This window comes from Pezoporus occidentalis, unplaced genomic scaffold, assembly GCF_034315485.1.
Source record: "Pezoporus occidentalis ecotype Australia unplaced genomic scaffold, CSIRO_AGI_Poc_V1 ctg29, whole genome shotgun sequence".
NCBI classification, from domain to species: domain Eukaryota; kingdom Metazoa; phylum Chordata; class Aves; order Psittaciformes; family Psittacidae; genus Pezoporus; species Pezoporus occidentalis.
This window is the reverse complement of record NW_026914829.1, coordinates 124318-141369: the sequence shown is the minus strand read 5'-3', so window position 1 is coordinate 141369 and position 17052 is coordinate 124318. Positions and strand designations below refer to the sequence as shown.

Genomic DNA, 17052 nt, shown 5'->3' with positions numbered 1-17052 from the left:
AAATCTTTAAACAATATTTTACTGCAGTGACCTTATGCTAAGTCCAGGTGACTGTGCACATAATGTGATTACTCACAGATGCATGGCAATATGAAGCGCTAACATGTTACATTTCACAAGGTTTGGCTAGTCTCATGTCAAAGCGTAAGGTCAGACCCACAGATGAAAGTGCAGAGAACATTAGAATTAATTTAGATAATTCCTTTTTCTTTGCATTGCTCATCAAAATATTACTTCTGTTGAATTCTAATATACCAAGTAAAATGTATGGGAATAGCTAGCTATTTCCTACACACAGTTTTAAAATTGTTGCAAGTGCAACTTGTATATCAAAGCCAACAGACAAAGTTATTTAAATTCTGGATAAATCTTTGTTCTTAAGTATCCTACTGTGTTTTAATTTTTAATGTCTTCCTCTCAATCTGAAGGGAAAACTTCATACTTTTTATAAATTTAGCCCAAATCTAGAAAGTTAATTTGAAAGTTTTGCATACACATATAAATGCATTTTGTGGGAAATTAATAAATATCTCATATGTTTAGACATTGACTGTGGTTTATGACATCAAATGAATTACTGAAGTTTATACATAGCTCTAAACCTGTTGTTTTTCTACTCACAGAGTACTACCAAGTTATGAATGATTTTGAGGGAGGACAAAATCAGTGAAAGAACACCTGAACTCTGAAAAAACAGAGAATATGGGGTGACAATCATCTCACATTTTTCTTTCTGGGTATCTCAGAGACTTGAATGTGGAGATGAAAACACAACTGTCCTTCCTCACACATCTTCATATGATTCCTCATCCTTCTTTTTGATGGCAGTTGTCACAGACTTGTTTTAAATCATACATACGAAGTATAAACATTATTAAGCAGATAGATTTATGACTTACTGAGACATGAGATTGTTCTAAATATGGCCAAAATCACAGAAATTGGACCAATTACATTTATTTTCAAAACCAAATACATTGACATACTAGTCAATGATGCAAGTTAGAAATGTTAAGTTAGGAAAAATCTCTATAAAAGCTGCTAGTAAAAGAAAACTCTAATGTCAGGGTGGTATTATAAAGTATTGTTTGACAAATCAGGAATTCTGACAGTGTATCCCAGGGAACAAATGTAATGAAGTCCCCAGGTGGAATGGTTGTAACATAAATGCATGTAACAACCTCCTATTTTACTCCTGGTTTTGCAGCTTTGTGAAAGGAGTTGACCTTTAAGTAATGTACAGAATATACCCAGGCAACATATAAAAATTAAAAAGATTTCTCATTTTTTAACACGACATTTAAATATTCTTTTTATTGAACAATTTATAAAACTTCTACAGAATGCAAAAGATTTTGGTGACTTTAGAAATGTTAATCTTATAATTAACAGTCAGGGACATACTTTCTTTGCACATACAAGACAGTGATATTCCAAACCTATTGCTATGAACTTTACACTAATAGACAACCATCTGCCTTCATACTAAAGCATTACATTTTTTCCGCTCGTGTGTGGGGATTTCACAATGAAGCAGATACAACCTCTTAGCTAATAATTGTTTCATGGATGAAAGAATGTCACATTTAATATTAAAGTCAAAAGACTTATTTACCCAGAAAGGAAAAAGAAAAAAGCTAGCTCAGAGTACGCTCCCTGTCACTGTGTCCCTATCCACACAATCTCCCCTTTCTATTGTACAACCTAGCACTCACTACTCAGTAATAAAGCTTAAATTTACACTGATACCAAATTTTCTATACTGCATTTAAGGTTAGAGGTTAGAGTTTTTAAAGACAAACTTGTAGCAACTTTTTATTTCCAGATAACTTTGATAATCTGTAGTATACTTAGGCATATATCCAGCACTGACAGCTTCAGTTTGACTTTGGCAAATACACTGGTTCATACTCATGAATTTCTGTTTCATTAGGAAATGGAGATAGATTTCCACTTTTCAAAATTGTCACTTAGAGACATTTCAGATTCAGAGGTATTTGATTGTAAATAGATCATGCATTTAAATGAACTGTCTTGGCCCTAATATGTCCATAATGACTGTTTTGACTTGGAACACATTTCCTGTATGGGCAGAACAACCTACTGAAGTTTATTAGTTAAAGAGCAATCAAGTAGGAAAAAGGCAATAATGCATATAACAACACACTATCAAATTAAACCACATAATTAAGATAATAGCATTCACTTACTTTCACTCTACAAGCTGGTCTTATGCACTGTAAGAAATATACAGTTGTTACTAAGTGGCATATCTTAACCTAGAAATATGCAACACATTCTAATGAAGCCAGAGTATCTAAACAGGGTTTGTGGATAGACCCTGTGGTATATTATATTGACTCTTACTACTCCAGCTGAGTGTGTGATATTATTTTCTTGCTGACCTGTAGTTAATGGTTGACCACTAAGATGTTTAATAAGTATATGCTACTGGAATGTAGAGGTATACATTACAGCATGATTAAAACAGATCACAGCTATCCCTAAGGAGTTAAGAGACAATTTTCTTGACTGGAAAAAAAAAAAATCTGGATTGCATAGATGATAATTTAGTTTATCACTTTCAATGTTTAGAGTAAATTATTACAGTTGCTCTTATCTTCTGCAACTATGAGTTCTTTCCAGACTTCTTGAAGAACTGGTCTATGACTATCAAAGGCTTATAATGCTAGTTCAGTTGTGCAATTTCTGGTCTCGTTACATGAAATTATCAATCTCACTGAAACTTTGGAATTAAGTAAAATGACATTATGCTTCAATTACTTTTCATCTGTTAAAAGCAGGATAAATCAAATCTGACCCTGATCTACCTAAACATGCAATATCACAGCATATGCCCTGCACTGTAGCTGCCTCAGTGAACTGCCGATGAGCCTGTCACATACCACAGCCCTGGCTGACCCAGGATTGCTAAACATGAAGAAGGAATCTATTCCCTGTATTGATGGTGGGATTGTAGGGTGTAAAAGCAGAGCTCTGTGAAAAGAGGAACTCCTTAATCGGTCTTCTTACAGAAAGGGAAAAAGAAGAGGAATGTTCAAGAGCTATTAAAAGACATCTGATGTAGAAAAATGGATCGCTGTTAAAATCCTATCATCAAACATGCCTGCAGGGCTCTGCAAAGTAAACAGCATCTCTTCCAAGTATAGAAAAAGAAAAAAAAAAAAGATATGTTGCGGAAATTAGACATAACCAGTGAAAGGATGAAATGATTATACAACTAAGGTTATACTCTCAAAAGGATCTAATTGTTTCAGGTTTTTCTTAAGGCTTGCATTCTAATTTTATTGAATGGAATAGTTACCAGTGTGTCTAACGTAGGATGTTTCAGTCTTAATTTTCAGAGATTTGGTTTCAACTACAATTTATTGTAGTAATCCCTGTTTTTAATCTGCTCTACAGACAGTCATTATTCAGTCATATTTTCACACATTTTTGAAACAAAGTAACAAAGAGGGAAGTTGACCCCTTCATTTACACAGGTAAGATAAACATGCAAAATTCCCTTGGAAATATCATTGAAAGACAATCAACACATTACGTTGTATGAACTCAGCAGGCTTGTACTGGTTAAGTTTCAAAGGAGAAATGATTAGGATGATGTATTTTTGGATGAGCAACCCAAATATAGCTGTTTCTGTAAATGAACTGGAAGGTACTTCCATTAAAGAAGTCTGTGGCACAGGGAGGTAAGTACTCAGCCCAGGTAATATAATTCAAAGATAGATTATGTCAGTTTTCTTTAAAAAAATCAAACTCGCAAAGACTCCTGGAGACTGACAGATCAACAGGAAGATAAGGTTAGGTCACCAGAAGGCAGCAATCTGACACCAGTGGAGTCCAGACAAGATATCACCCAACAGAGTGGTTGTATATATACACTGCTGCAGCCTGTTACCCCAGGATGTCTACCAAACTTTTGCTTAAATTTAACACTGCTTACTCCTGGCAGACCCCTTGAGAAAAGGCAAAAGTTGCTCCCATACAAAATACTGCAGATGATGCTGATGCAAAGGATGCCAACTGCATTCTTTGAAACCCAGAAGGGAATTCTGGCACATAAAATATGGGTTAATAAATAAAATATTTTATTGAAACATTGAAAAATCTTCATTGCAACACACATGGAATGGTAACTTAATCTATTCCCTTTGAAAGAAACATGCTTTTTTGGTTCCACTATTTTATGGTTCAGTGGTTTGCACAACTGCCATGTACTGAAACCAAGTGCAAAGAGTTATGTCCAGATACCAAATGCATAGAAGATATTCACAGAATTCAACTTAATTACTTAATGACACTGACAATTTGAAATTATATGATTTAATTTATTATAAAATTGGGAAAAGCTGAAAGATAAAACAGTCTCTGGTATCTAAGCAACACATCACAATTTCTTTTTTATTTTAAGCTTACAATCATTGATTGCTTTCACATACAGTGAGTGTAATGACCTACTTTCTGACAGTAATACAAGGCGATGTTAGCTCAGATATACTGTCAACCTAGCAAGCACATTTTTAACTCTAGTAGCCTGTATTTCATACAATAGGAAGTTCATTAGGCGGATGTTACAGTTATATAACAATAATCTAGACATTATTTTATTTTTTTTTCTGTGCACCAGTAATGCCCTTTAATACTATGAGAATTATCCACTACCATTTAGAATCCCTGTATCTTAAAAGTGAAAAGTTTTTGAAGTCAGCTGTAAAATGTCATAAAAAGAACTTTCTGAAATCTAGTAATGTAAAATAATTGTAACTACAAAATAGTAACATAGATCACTTTGTCTTACAGCCTTGATTCCTTTTACAAAGAAGCCCAAATTGTCTGAAGAACTATTTTTTATTCAAATTCTAATTAAATTATGTTCATTTGACTAATACGTACTTTATGAGCAACAATAGAACAATAGAAGTACAAATGACAGCAGAGTAAAAAAAGCCTTTTTAAACAACGGACCAGTCACAGTGGCAAAAAAAGACCTCGATCTGTAGAAATGGAAACAATATAACCTTTTGAGGAGATCTTCTTCTTATTTTCATAAATTAACTTTCTTCTGTCTCAGAAATAATGCTTTACATAACATGCATTCACACAGTGCACAACAATTTGCACAAATACTTTTTTTTTATTTACTCAAGTTTTCTATCTTTACTAGTGCCTGACTGGTACTACCAAACTTATGCCACAAGTAAGTATTATTCTAAATACCTCAATGAATTTACTTCTGAGTTTCCAACAGCAACTGGGATGAAAAGCAGGGAAACATGTTGATCTCCATCTCTTCCCCTTTTCTAGCTCCAAAAAGCATAAGAATTGCATTTCACAACTAATACAGAAAGAATAAACCACAACTACCTTTTTCGCAGAACCGACCAGTGAAGTGTAGTGGGCAGTCGCACTGAAATGAGGTGGCCCCAGTAGGCAGAGACACAGGATGACAAGTCCCTCCATTACGGCACAGTCCATCCTGGCATACAGATGGCAATGTGGGGAAAATCTGAGAGGGCACAACAGGCTCAGGCATCTCAGGCACATCAGAAGAAACCATAGGGAATGCTGTTGACAGATGTGTGGGTACAGGAATCCTGATAGGAAAGAGACAATATATCAAAACAAAACAAAACAAAAAAATTCCCAAGACTTTTCCACTTCAGCTTCATTTAAAAACAGTGTGTGTGGGGGTTGTTTAGGAATTCAGATTATATTTAAGAAAATGCAAGTACATTAGGAATTCCCAAATCAAGTCCCCATCCTGAAATCTATCAGAGAGATAATGAAAGTATTTTTCCCTGAGATTGCAAGAAATAATGTGCATGTATATAGCACGGTTTGTATTAGCTCTCACAATTCCTTTTCGGTGGATGAAAACAATGGAGTGATAAATAAATACAGGCTTGTATTATTAAGCATTTTATTGCTTGATGTTACCAAATCTCATAAGGCAGTTCTACAAGACATGACTTTCATACAAGTATATTAAGCATGCACAATCAGAAGAGAAATGCTGTAGTACAGCAACAGAGTATATTTTAATTCATGGATATAACTGGGGTGATGGTGAGAGAAAGGCAGATGATTTTGCCTTAATTTTCCCCCATAACTTTTCTTGTTTGGAATGACATTATCTCTTAATTTTTGAGCCCTCACATTAACTACTAGACTGATACATTAATCAGTAACCTCCTTTTTTATTATTTCCTACGGCAAAGTTGCTAGAAATAAATTAACAATACCACCTGTTTGTCCTAATTGCCAGCTCTATTTGTTACTGCTTTTTGTTTCATCCAGAAAGCCAAACTTACAACTCACTAAAACCATACAAATTTAAGGTTACCGATTTACTAACCAGAACAACTTATGTGCATCACAGAAATTACTAGGATGAGGGTAAAGCAAACGGAATCAAAACTCACAGGAAGACATGACCATTTAATAAGTTTGCACAATACTAAGAGATAGACTTTATTCTTTCATTTTATAAAGTTTAAAAGGTTCTACTTTTTTTCCAGAAAGTAAGTTTTAATTCTGAAATTTGGCAACAGTAATCTGATAAAATACCTTATTATTTATCCTTCACTGGTATTTTTAAACTTTCTGAATATTTCCCCTATGTCTTCATGTTGTGCAAAAAAAAAAAAAAAAAAAATTAAAAAAAATCTCGTATTAGAGAATGGTAGACTAGGTTGAATTGACATGTCACTAACACTTTGGCCAAAACAGAAATTAGAAATTAAATGTTCTGTGCAATGGTTTATAGGTGTTACACCTTGTGAAAGCCAACGTTTTCAGCAATGTGTTAAATATCAGCAGTCAAATTCTTATTTTGGTCAAAATGGTGGTATATACCTGCTTTTCAAAAAATAAAATTAAGAAAAATTCATATATTGGCTCCTGCTGCACCCTTCCCTCTCTCCTTGTCACCTGCTCTTATATCATAGAATCATAGAATCATAGAATAGTTAGGGTTGGAAAGGACCTTAAGATCATCTAGTTCCAACCCCCCTGCCATGGGCAGGGACACCTCATACTAAACCATACAACCCAAGGCCTCGGTCATCTCCGTCTGCTTACCTTATTGTAGAGGTTGCAGTATGTCTTAACAAGAAGCATTTGAAAGGGATGACTCACCATAAAAATAGAGTGTGACTCCAGAAGCAGTGTGATGGGGCACCTTCAGTGTGACTTTGCATTCACAACTACAAGCATTTGTCTCCTTAAACCTATCTTCCAAATTTTTTATATATCCCACTTAGCCATGACAGCCCAAAAACTGATTTTAGTAGTTTACTTCTTTGCAACCCATATGTGATGCTTTGGGCCAGGATAGGGTTAATTTTCTTCATAGTAGCTAGGAGGGGGCTACATTTTAGATTTGTGCTGGAAACAGTTGATAACACAGAGATGTTTTAGTTCTCGCTGAGCAGTGCTTACAGAGTCAAGGCATTTTCTGCTCCTTACCTCACCCCACCAGCAAGTAGGCTAAGGGTGCACAAGAAACTTGGAGGGGACACAGCCAGGACAGCTGATCCCAACTGACCAAGGGGACATCCCATAGAATAGACATCATGCTCAGCAATAGAAGCTGGGAGAAGAAGGAAGGGGGGGACGTTTGGAGTTACGCTCTTTGTATTCCCAAGTAACTATTACATGTGACGGAGCCCTGCTCTTCTGGAGATGGCTGAACACCTGCCTGCTGGTGGGAATGAATTACTTGTTTTGTTTCACTTGCACGCACAGCTTTTGCTTGACATATTAAACTGTCTCAACCTATGGGTTTTCTCAGTTTTACCCCTCCAATTCTCTCCCCCATCCCATCAGGGAAAATAAGCAGGTGTATCTTCATGGTTAATTAATGAGCTTGCTTAATTGCTGTCTGAGGTTAAACCATAACACTATATATTTAAAAGTACTAACAAACTTCATAATATTCTGAAAGAAAACAATAAAATGTATCCCAAGTAAGTACATTGTCTGAAAAAATCACTATTGAAAACATCAGTTATATGCATTATTAATAGATCACCTTTACAGAGAAGACGATACATGCTGAGAGGCAGGTAGCAAGGAAAAGAATCTAGGAAGAGGAAGGACAGACATAATTTGAGACAAAGTAAGTATCTAAGGGTAGCCAGAGAAAGGCACAATAATTGAGAAACAGTGGAGCCTGCAAAAGAACAAAAGGGACACAGGGCTTATGTGACAGCAAAGAGGAGACATGCAGAGCAATAATGGTAAGGGAAGCATTAGAACAGGATACTGAAGCAGAGATACAGATTGTATCCAAAACAAGATAGACAAAACACTCGCACTGTGGTGCTTAGAAATGAGGATACAGTGATTTCAATGTGGTTAAAAGCCATCCACTTGATTGAGAAAAATGCACTCAAAAAGATGTCAGACAAAAAGAAGGCTAAAACCAAATCCCTAAAAGGTTTTGAAGGCAGAAGACATGCTGATAAGAGGCTTGGAATTTTAAGAAAATTAGTGACTTCCTGTTTATTTCCATTTACATGAATAGAATAACATTTCCATTTATATGATTAAAATTACAACAAAGAAATTACTGGGTTTATAACCACCCTTTTTTTCTCCTACGGGAAATAACTAACATGATCTTCATATAGGCTATTCCATTCAGAGTAGCACTAAGAGTACACTAATGTGTGTGTTATCTTCCACCAGGCTAGCACAGCAGATTAAAAATGTTCAGTCACCTGCTGCTGAGATTACAACCCGTGATTAAAAAAAGAAAAAAAATAAAACCTTCATTTTCTCCCCAAACATAGCGTAAATGTCTGAGAATCTCTGAACTAATTACATAAAGAATCAGGAGAAATTTCTTGGGAGCTATTACTAGGATTTGGGGTTGATCTTTGTGTTCATTCTGGGAAAAAAAAAGAAAAAAAAAACAAACAAGAAAACCCAACAACAACAAAACCACAACCCCCCTAAAACCTAAGGGAAAGAATCAGGGCATAAACTTTACTCTCACTACAAGTAATTACAGAGATCATTTCTTTCATGACAGATAATCCTATAGATGACCATTGCAAAATTTACTCCTCTGAACCCAGTTACAGCTAATGTCAGGGATAAAATACTGAATGAGAGGATGTTTGCCTCACTGGCAGGTTGTGCATTCTTGCATCTACTTGGAAGCACTGATCTACAGCCGTGGAAGTTTCACATGCCTTTTCTGATGGGAGGCTACTGTTTTTCTCTAAAATAGAATGACAGGAGTGCGCTTCAAATCACATTTTATGAGTGCAAGTAATGCAGCCTGGCTTCATTTTTAGGTTGACATTCTAACCCACAAAGAAGCAAGAAAGGAAAGCTCCTTGGTAGGTTGATTTCTCCCTGGTTCATTTGCTAGTATTTCGCTGGGTTTGTCAGCCTTTGCTGTGTTGTTCTGGATGTTTTGCTTCTAGATGGTGCCTGACTGCTTATGTGCAGATACCCTGTGGCTCGCTGGCTTACTGGAAAAGCAGAGGATTTGCCTTGGCTGGTTAGTGGGGCAAAGGTCTGCAGCTGCACCCATGAGCCATTGAAGCTGCTGCTGCAAATAATCAATGACCTCCGGTCAACACAGTTTAACTAAAACATGTAGAACCAAGAGCCGGGAAATGTTTAAAGAAACACAGTAATTGAGGTGTTAGAAGTATTGTCAAAGTGTAACAAAAATAAATCAGGCAAAACTTGATTCACTGATGCTACCCAACAAGGCTGCAATATTCTGTATTTTTGCCTGTTTTTTCCCAGACTGTCATTGCCTTGCATGTCAGTAATGCACAGAAAGATCTTCTAAGTTGCTGTGAGCATCAACATATTCTTTTTAATCTTAAAATTAGCTCAGATAGCTGAAATTTAAAGGCCTGCAATCTTGCGTTTCATAGCTGAATGCATGAAAGTTTGAAATGCTTGTCTAAATATAGGTATTAGTGCAGTCTGAAATCTTGGTTGTTCTATATTACACTTTGCCACTCAAGCAGATGTATGATAAATGGAATGGCAGGAATATATGAATCATGCTTGATGTTATGTCATTAAAATAAAAGTACATATACTGATACCAGCTGTGCTCCCACTCCCCTGTTGCTGTCCTATTTTCTAAAAGAGCCTGAAACTATTAGTGTGTGGAGTTAGAAGCATTTTTAACCTAGTTGACTCTATGATTCTATCTGGCTGAAGTATCTGAGTTCTATCTGAGCCAGTTCTATCTGGCTCTATCTGAGCCAGCAGTGTGCCCTGGCAGCCCAGAAGGCCAACGGCCTGTAACAGAAATGGTGTGGCCAGTAGGGCCAGGGCAATGATCTTCATCCTGTACAACCACTGGTGAGGCTGCACTATGCTCACTTCTGTGCCCCTCACTACGAGAGAGACATTGAGGTGCTGGGGCAGGTCCTGAGAAGGGCAACGAAGCTGGTGAAGGGTCTGGAGAATAAGTCTTATGGGGAAGAGCTGAGGGAACTGGAGTTGTTTAGTCTGGAGAAGAGAAGGCTCAGGGGGGACCTTATCGCTCTCTGCAACTGCCTGAAAGGAAGATGGAGTTACGAGATGGCTGATCTCTTTTCCCAAGGAAGAAGTTTATAGGACAAGAGGTAACAGGGGAGGTTAAGATTGGATATTAGGAAAAAATTCTTCACCAGGAGGGCGATCAGGCATTGGAACAGGCTGCCTAATCACTGGTGCAAGTGGTGGAATCATTTTCCCTGGAAGTGTTCAAAAACTGTATAGATGAGACCCCTAATGATATGGTTTAGTGGTGGACCTGGAAGGCCTTGGGATAAAGGTTGGACTTGATGATCTTAAAGGTCTTTTCCAACCTAATTGTTTCTATGATTCTGTGGATTAGAAAGCTAACAAACCTTCTGGGATGCCCCCACTGTGCTCTGACCCAGCAGTGTAGGGCCTGAGCTGCCTGTCACTGGTTTAACCCCTGTACCAGCAATCAGGGCAGAAAGCTGGGACTGTTCAGCCTGGAGAAGGGTAGGCTTGGGGGGGATCTTGCTAAGTTGTAGAATTACCTGAGGGGTATTTTTTTTTTTTTTTAAGGGAGATTTATCTGTATGAAGGACTTCAAACAGGCCTGCCAAGAGAGCAGACTTGTCTCGAAAGCAATTCATTATCAGGCTGATGGCAGACATGTCTACAGAAGCACTTTGACATTTTTCCATGAAACAGGTTGATGAGACATGCGATGGCACTGGAGTCCCAGTGGTATGATAGCATCTCCACTGCCTATATCTTCTGGTACTTACACACTTAACATTTTATTACTGAAGTAATGGATTTAGCCTTATCTGATATGAGTGTGATAAGGAAGTTTGTATTTTTAGCTTGTCAATAAAGTAATTTGTGCTGGGAAGCAACTGCTGTTACTTGCAATTTTCTTTGGTGGAAAAGTCTGTACATGTCATTTTTCTTAGGTTGTGACAGGATATTATTTTAAGCAAGTGTTTTAGATTTTGGAGCCAAAGGAAAGATTTTCCAAGGGCATTAGTCTGCATGGTAGAATATAAATTCAAAACATTCTGAAACTGAAAACAACTCCACTTCAGGGAAATGTTGGTGTAAACAGGAATAAAACACTAGTACCTTTCACGTAATTTGGCAAGAATGAACAAAGCCTTTTACAGGTTGTTTATTTAAATATTGACAACCATGTCGGGGACAATACTTTAAATAGTATGTCACTGACTGCAGTGAATCCTTAGAACAGTATATCTGCATGCTTACTTTACTGGAGAAACCACTTAAATCACTCAACACTGTAATTTAGAAAGCAATTGAAGAGATTACTAGAAAGGTATGTATTTCAGCAGTTTGCATTTGATTTTTATTTCTTCTCCCTCCCTTCCTCCTCCCAAAACCTCAGTGTTTGTTTGATTTGGAAGAATCAGGTGTCTGCCTAATAGAGATGACTTATGATCAGGCATGTCTCTGAAAAATTCAATTCACAATGTATGTTGCAGGCCATAAGATCAGATTCTCCCTCACACTAGGCACAATATTTGGTAGCAGAACTCAGTAATACTGTACTTGCAGCTTTCCATTTAAAAATTCACAGTTGGTCTAACATCATTTGCAACTGCTTTTGCACACACAGCATCTTGTTTAATAGTGCAAACTCTTAGCAATGAAAATAATATATTCAATATACAGTGAAGCTGAGGATGTGAGAATACAATTAACAGATACAATGAAGTTTATGAAAGTTTGGTTTACAAATCCAAAGACAAAATTATGAAATCCAGGATGCATAACAGTGCCAGATATGGGAAGAAATGTCAGGTATGGAAAGAGGTGAAAGGGGAAAGAGGAAAAGGAAACACATGTAGTAAGAGACATCTTTCTGTTCTGTTTGCTTTAAAGCATGTAGATTCCATAGACTTTGCAACAGATAAGTAAGTTAACAACACAGAATTTGCAGCAACAACACTTTATGTTGAAAGTTTAATAGCAAAAGCCTTCCTAAATAAGACATTGAAGTGAGTTCACCTTAGATTATCTTTGAAAAAAAAAAACAAAAACAAAACTGAGTCCCTAAGTTTAGGACATGACAAATAATGATTTTGCTAGAACTGAATTTCTGTACCAAATCCAGTCCTCTTTTTCCTTGGATTGCTTTCGGAAGTAAGTAAGCATTGAATCTTTTAACTGTTCTCAATGATCTTTGGCTTAGTTTTGCTGGTTTATAGACTTTCCCACCCTCCCTTTGACTCTTGGCTTCCTATCATCCAAACAGTAAACTAAAAAAAAAAAAGGTGAGCAATCAAAACTACTGAGCATTGAGTAGACCAATGTGCCAATCTTTAACTTTCTGAAGATCAAACAAATCTCAAATCTGCTGAGCTTCAGCTTTCTTTTTCACATTTAGTCAATAATCACAGTTAGAAAACCTCTTTTCAATTCCATCTTAGCTACTGTTTAGAAAAACAGCACTTAAAATGCCCAAGTATTGCATCTTCTTATTGATTTATGAAGCTACTTATGTTTCTTGAAACTAGTGTGTTTGAATGGGAAAACCACTTTCATTCTCTCCTGGAAGATTCTCTCAGCGGATCAGAAATGTTATTTTTTTCACATGGCACTGTACTTGTACATCTGAAAATCCTCTGTTAGATCAGAATACAACCATCCTGTCCCAGTCCTAGCTGGCTAAGTAAGAGAGATGCTGTGAGAGCTGTGCAAAAAAATCATGATTCAAGAAGGTAGTCACTACTGTTTACCAAAGCTTCTATCTAGCTTCAAGGACTAAAGACATTCATCCACCTCAGTAATGACATCTAGAACTTAGACTCCAAAATGGAAGATCTACCTATGGAATTTTATTGCTCAGTGTGTCTGTGAGGGATAAAGGAGAATCACTTCTTGCTCCTGAATATGCAATTGATTTCCTAAGTGGTAATTCATCTCAGGAAAGATTCCCACATTTAATTCTCAGGACAGTAGTACCTAAACCTTTGGTCTTTGCCCACAGTGAAGATTCTCCAGGTGTCTAGAGCCCTGCTTCAAAGAAAGGATATTAAATGTTTCAAGAGCAATTGATACAATGGAAAAGTTTTTATTCAGATGAATAACCCAAGAGATGGGGAACCATATGCAAACACTTTTCCTTTCTCCACTCATCTCAATGAATGCTTGTTCCATGCAGGACAGAACAGGCTGAGGAACTGCTTTGGTGAGCTCTTACAGTCCTGGTAGCAGACTAGCAAGTTGATAATTCCATCAAGCTGAGAACAAAACTGAAGTCAAGATATCTCATAAACCAGAACAGTGCTCTTACTACTGATATGAAGAATAAAAAGTGAAAGCAAGTATCTGCCATCATTGGCTATGTCTTGTACACTCTCTTCTCAATTTCTTCTGGGCATGCCTAATAGATCTTGCTCCCTGTGAGATACACTTAGGAATAACAAGTAAGGGCACTCTCTGACAGGAGTGAGGGGGATTCTAGAGAACCACAGCACTTCCATATGTACATAGAAACACACACTTTGGCAGGCTGCAACTTCAATGCACCCTGATTACATTACAGATAAAATGCAGTACATACTTTGTTCTGAGGTGTATCATATAAGAATAGTTTAGGCACCTGAATAGTATTTAAAAACATTTTGCTATTCAAAGGCTGTATGACTGGAGAGAGAAAGGAATATAAAAGGCGTTCTGTACCACTCACTATGAAATTACCATGAGAGCTGGTCTGCAAGCAGGAGGACACAGAAATAAGAAATTATTAGTACAGGAAGAGTTAAAATGCAGATTACTGTTATGTATTATCTAGTCTTTCTTTCAGGCTTCATTTCTAATTATAACTTAATGCTGGAGAATGGCTGGCATGCATACACACAAACATTTATTCATCAGTAATCTGGCATTTAGTTAAAATATTACTGCATTCTCATTGAGTGCATAAAGAGGAATGCTGTAAGTATGACAAGTCAAAAGCTTCCTGTGATATTAACAGTAAAAAAATATACTACCAAAAGTTTCCTAGATAGTATTTTACAAGTTAACAGATAAGGAACTAAAATAATAGGCCTTTATGTACTTTTATTCTATGAGGAAAAAATATTTTACAGTCAATAAAGCATGTTTCACAGATGAGAGAGCAAACTGCAGCCCATAGTGGATCTGGATACAGAGGTTTACTTAAGAACTGATGAGATTAAAGCTTTTACCCTGCTTGTTTATCTCACACTTTACCTCATTCCACCCCATGCCCTGTTATGTTCACTAGTTTTTCACTTCCCTTCCCAATAGGAAATCTGCTGCTGGTTGGGAAGCTAAAGTGGAAAGCGATGTTGATTCACATTTCGCTGCTGGTCTTAACTGTTACCAGCCATGTTCCCTGGTATTCATCTCCATGCACCTTCCTCATCTACATTACCTTTCTCCACTTCCAGGATCCTCCAGGCAGGATGTTTACCTCCTTCTTTCCTGGCCGCCTTCTTTTGTCCAAGACCAAATCTCAGGAGTTCTTATTTTTCAGCACTCACTTTCCTCTCCAGAACACCCCAGCACCTATTTTTCCCAACCAAAATAGTCCCTTTGTGCAGAAGCACAATGTGATATCAGCCTCCTACAGGGTGCTTTTGTCTCATGTATATTTATTAATTGGAAGCTTCAGGGTATGCAATTATTTTTTGGTCCAGATATTATCAAAATTTACATCCACCTCATACTGATTGAAGCTATCAAGAAGGAAGCTTCTATTTGAGAATTCACAAGTTCAGCTTGGGATATTTTTATGTACATTATCTGCTGCCTGCTATTACTTCCAATTTAATTTTTTTTTTTTTTTCTCCTTACAGCGGTGTCATATTTTAGAGTGTCCTAGTGTAAGAGGCAATACTGGTAGAGGTCTTTTCTTTCTTTCTCATATTAATATGGAATTACTGTAAGAGTATACTAAAGAAAGTTACATTCTTACTAATGGGATTTTCCTAAAGAAAGGTTGTTAAATGTTGGAGCATGAAATATTTTTCTCTCACAATTTTCTGACCAAAATGTATTTGTATTGAGCACTGTCACTTTACTTGAGAGTGAATAAATACTGTAACAGTGACAAATGACAGCAGCAATAAGAACAATCAATAATAAAGTAATTAAAATGTTCAATACTTGTGACCTTATGTTCATTCTCTTTTCAATTCCAAATTCTCCAAGGCTTCAAAATGTCATCCAAAATAGCCTTTTCCTTCCTAAATATTCAAAGAAATTTTATCCGCCAATAAAGCTCTAGGACAGAATTCACTTTGTCAGACATCATCTGCCTAAGAGCTTGGAAACTTGCTTGACCTATCCCCTTCCTTCTCCCTGTAGACAGTCTATAGGGAGGGAGAGGCATCTCCAGTTCAACCCATTCTAAGAAAAATACCACCTTCTCCATTGACTAGAGATTGAACTGAACAAGCTAACTCTCATTTGAGAATATTTTAGATCTTCTGGTTTATGAAATGGATTTTATAGCTGGTAAATGCTGGAAGCCAGTTATCGGTGTTATACATATGTTTATAGTGCCCAGAAACTGAAGAGATCTAATCACTTCCCTTCATTTTCATACAATACTTACTCAATTTTATAACGTCAATGAAATATGTCAACAGTTCTAAGAAATTAATGTATGGGCAATGTAATTTGGCCTTCAGCCTTGCTTCTTACAGATGTAAAAACCTTAATATTGTATCTTGCTATCTTTATAAGGAATTCTTTTGACAGTTAAGAAATGCTAACTCACACTTTATGTCATCTGGGACCTTTTATGAGTAACTAGCAGTGTAGCATCTTAACCTATCTATCCCTTAATTTTAGAGTGGATGAAGAAAGGAAAAATGGGAAAATCTGGCTTCAGAAAGCTGGTCTGGAGCACGTATATATCAGTAAGCTTACCGTATAGAGACAGGTGTTTTTTTGAAGTTCAAGTCATTTGCATTCATGCCCTATTTTTGACACTGCTTGCAATTTTAACAGCTTAGGATTTTATAAGTTGACACCCTTCCTTTTCCCCATACATACGTGAATTAAGATTTATACTATGGCTATGACCAAGCACTGCTTCCTTTAAACTTCAGAGTTTCAAAAGAAATCCATAAACCCATAACTAATGTTATTCTAGAAATCTAGTAATCATTTGAGAAGATGGGGGCAGGAGCTGAAGGGGTGGACACAAACCCCAAACTTTATATTTTATGTGTGATTTCGAGTAAATTGCCAAAAATATACATGAATACCTCAGCAGTTTTGCACATAAAGCAGTAATTTCTGCACACTCTGAACATCCTACACATTACAGAACTTGTCTCTTGGAAGATCAAATTCTTTTTGCAACCATTTTTTTTCTTTTTTGTAACCATTTTTTTTTTGTAACTTTTTGTAACTATTAATTTTAAAGTTTACACATATATTCTGAATTGCTCATGTTTCTGGTTTCTGCTTTGCATACGCTGGGTTTTTTTGATGAAAAACAGAAAGGATTTTTTTTTTATTAGCACAAATATATCAAAATGTGCCCTAATT

At 36.6% G+C, this 17052-nt stretch overlaps 1 protein-coding gene across 1 annotated transcript in view; it reads right to left on the bottom strand.

Moving 5' to 3' along the window:
* EYS (eyes shut homolog) overlaps nucleotides 1-17052 on the bottom strand; it is a 286523-nt gene that overhangs the window by 198487 nt on the left and 70984 nt on the right. The window contains exon 6 of the mRNA XM_062626098.1: nucleotides 5386-5615. Within this exon, the coding sequence (XP_062482082.1) occupies nucleotides 5386-5615 (230 nt within the window). The remainder of the gene's footprint in view (nucleotides 1-5385; nucleotides 5616-17052) is intronic.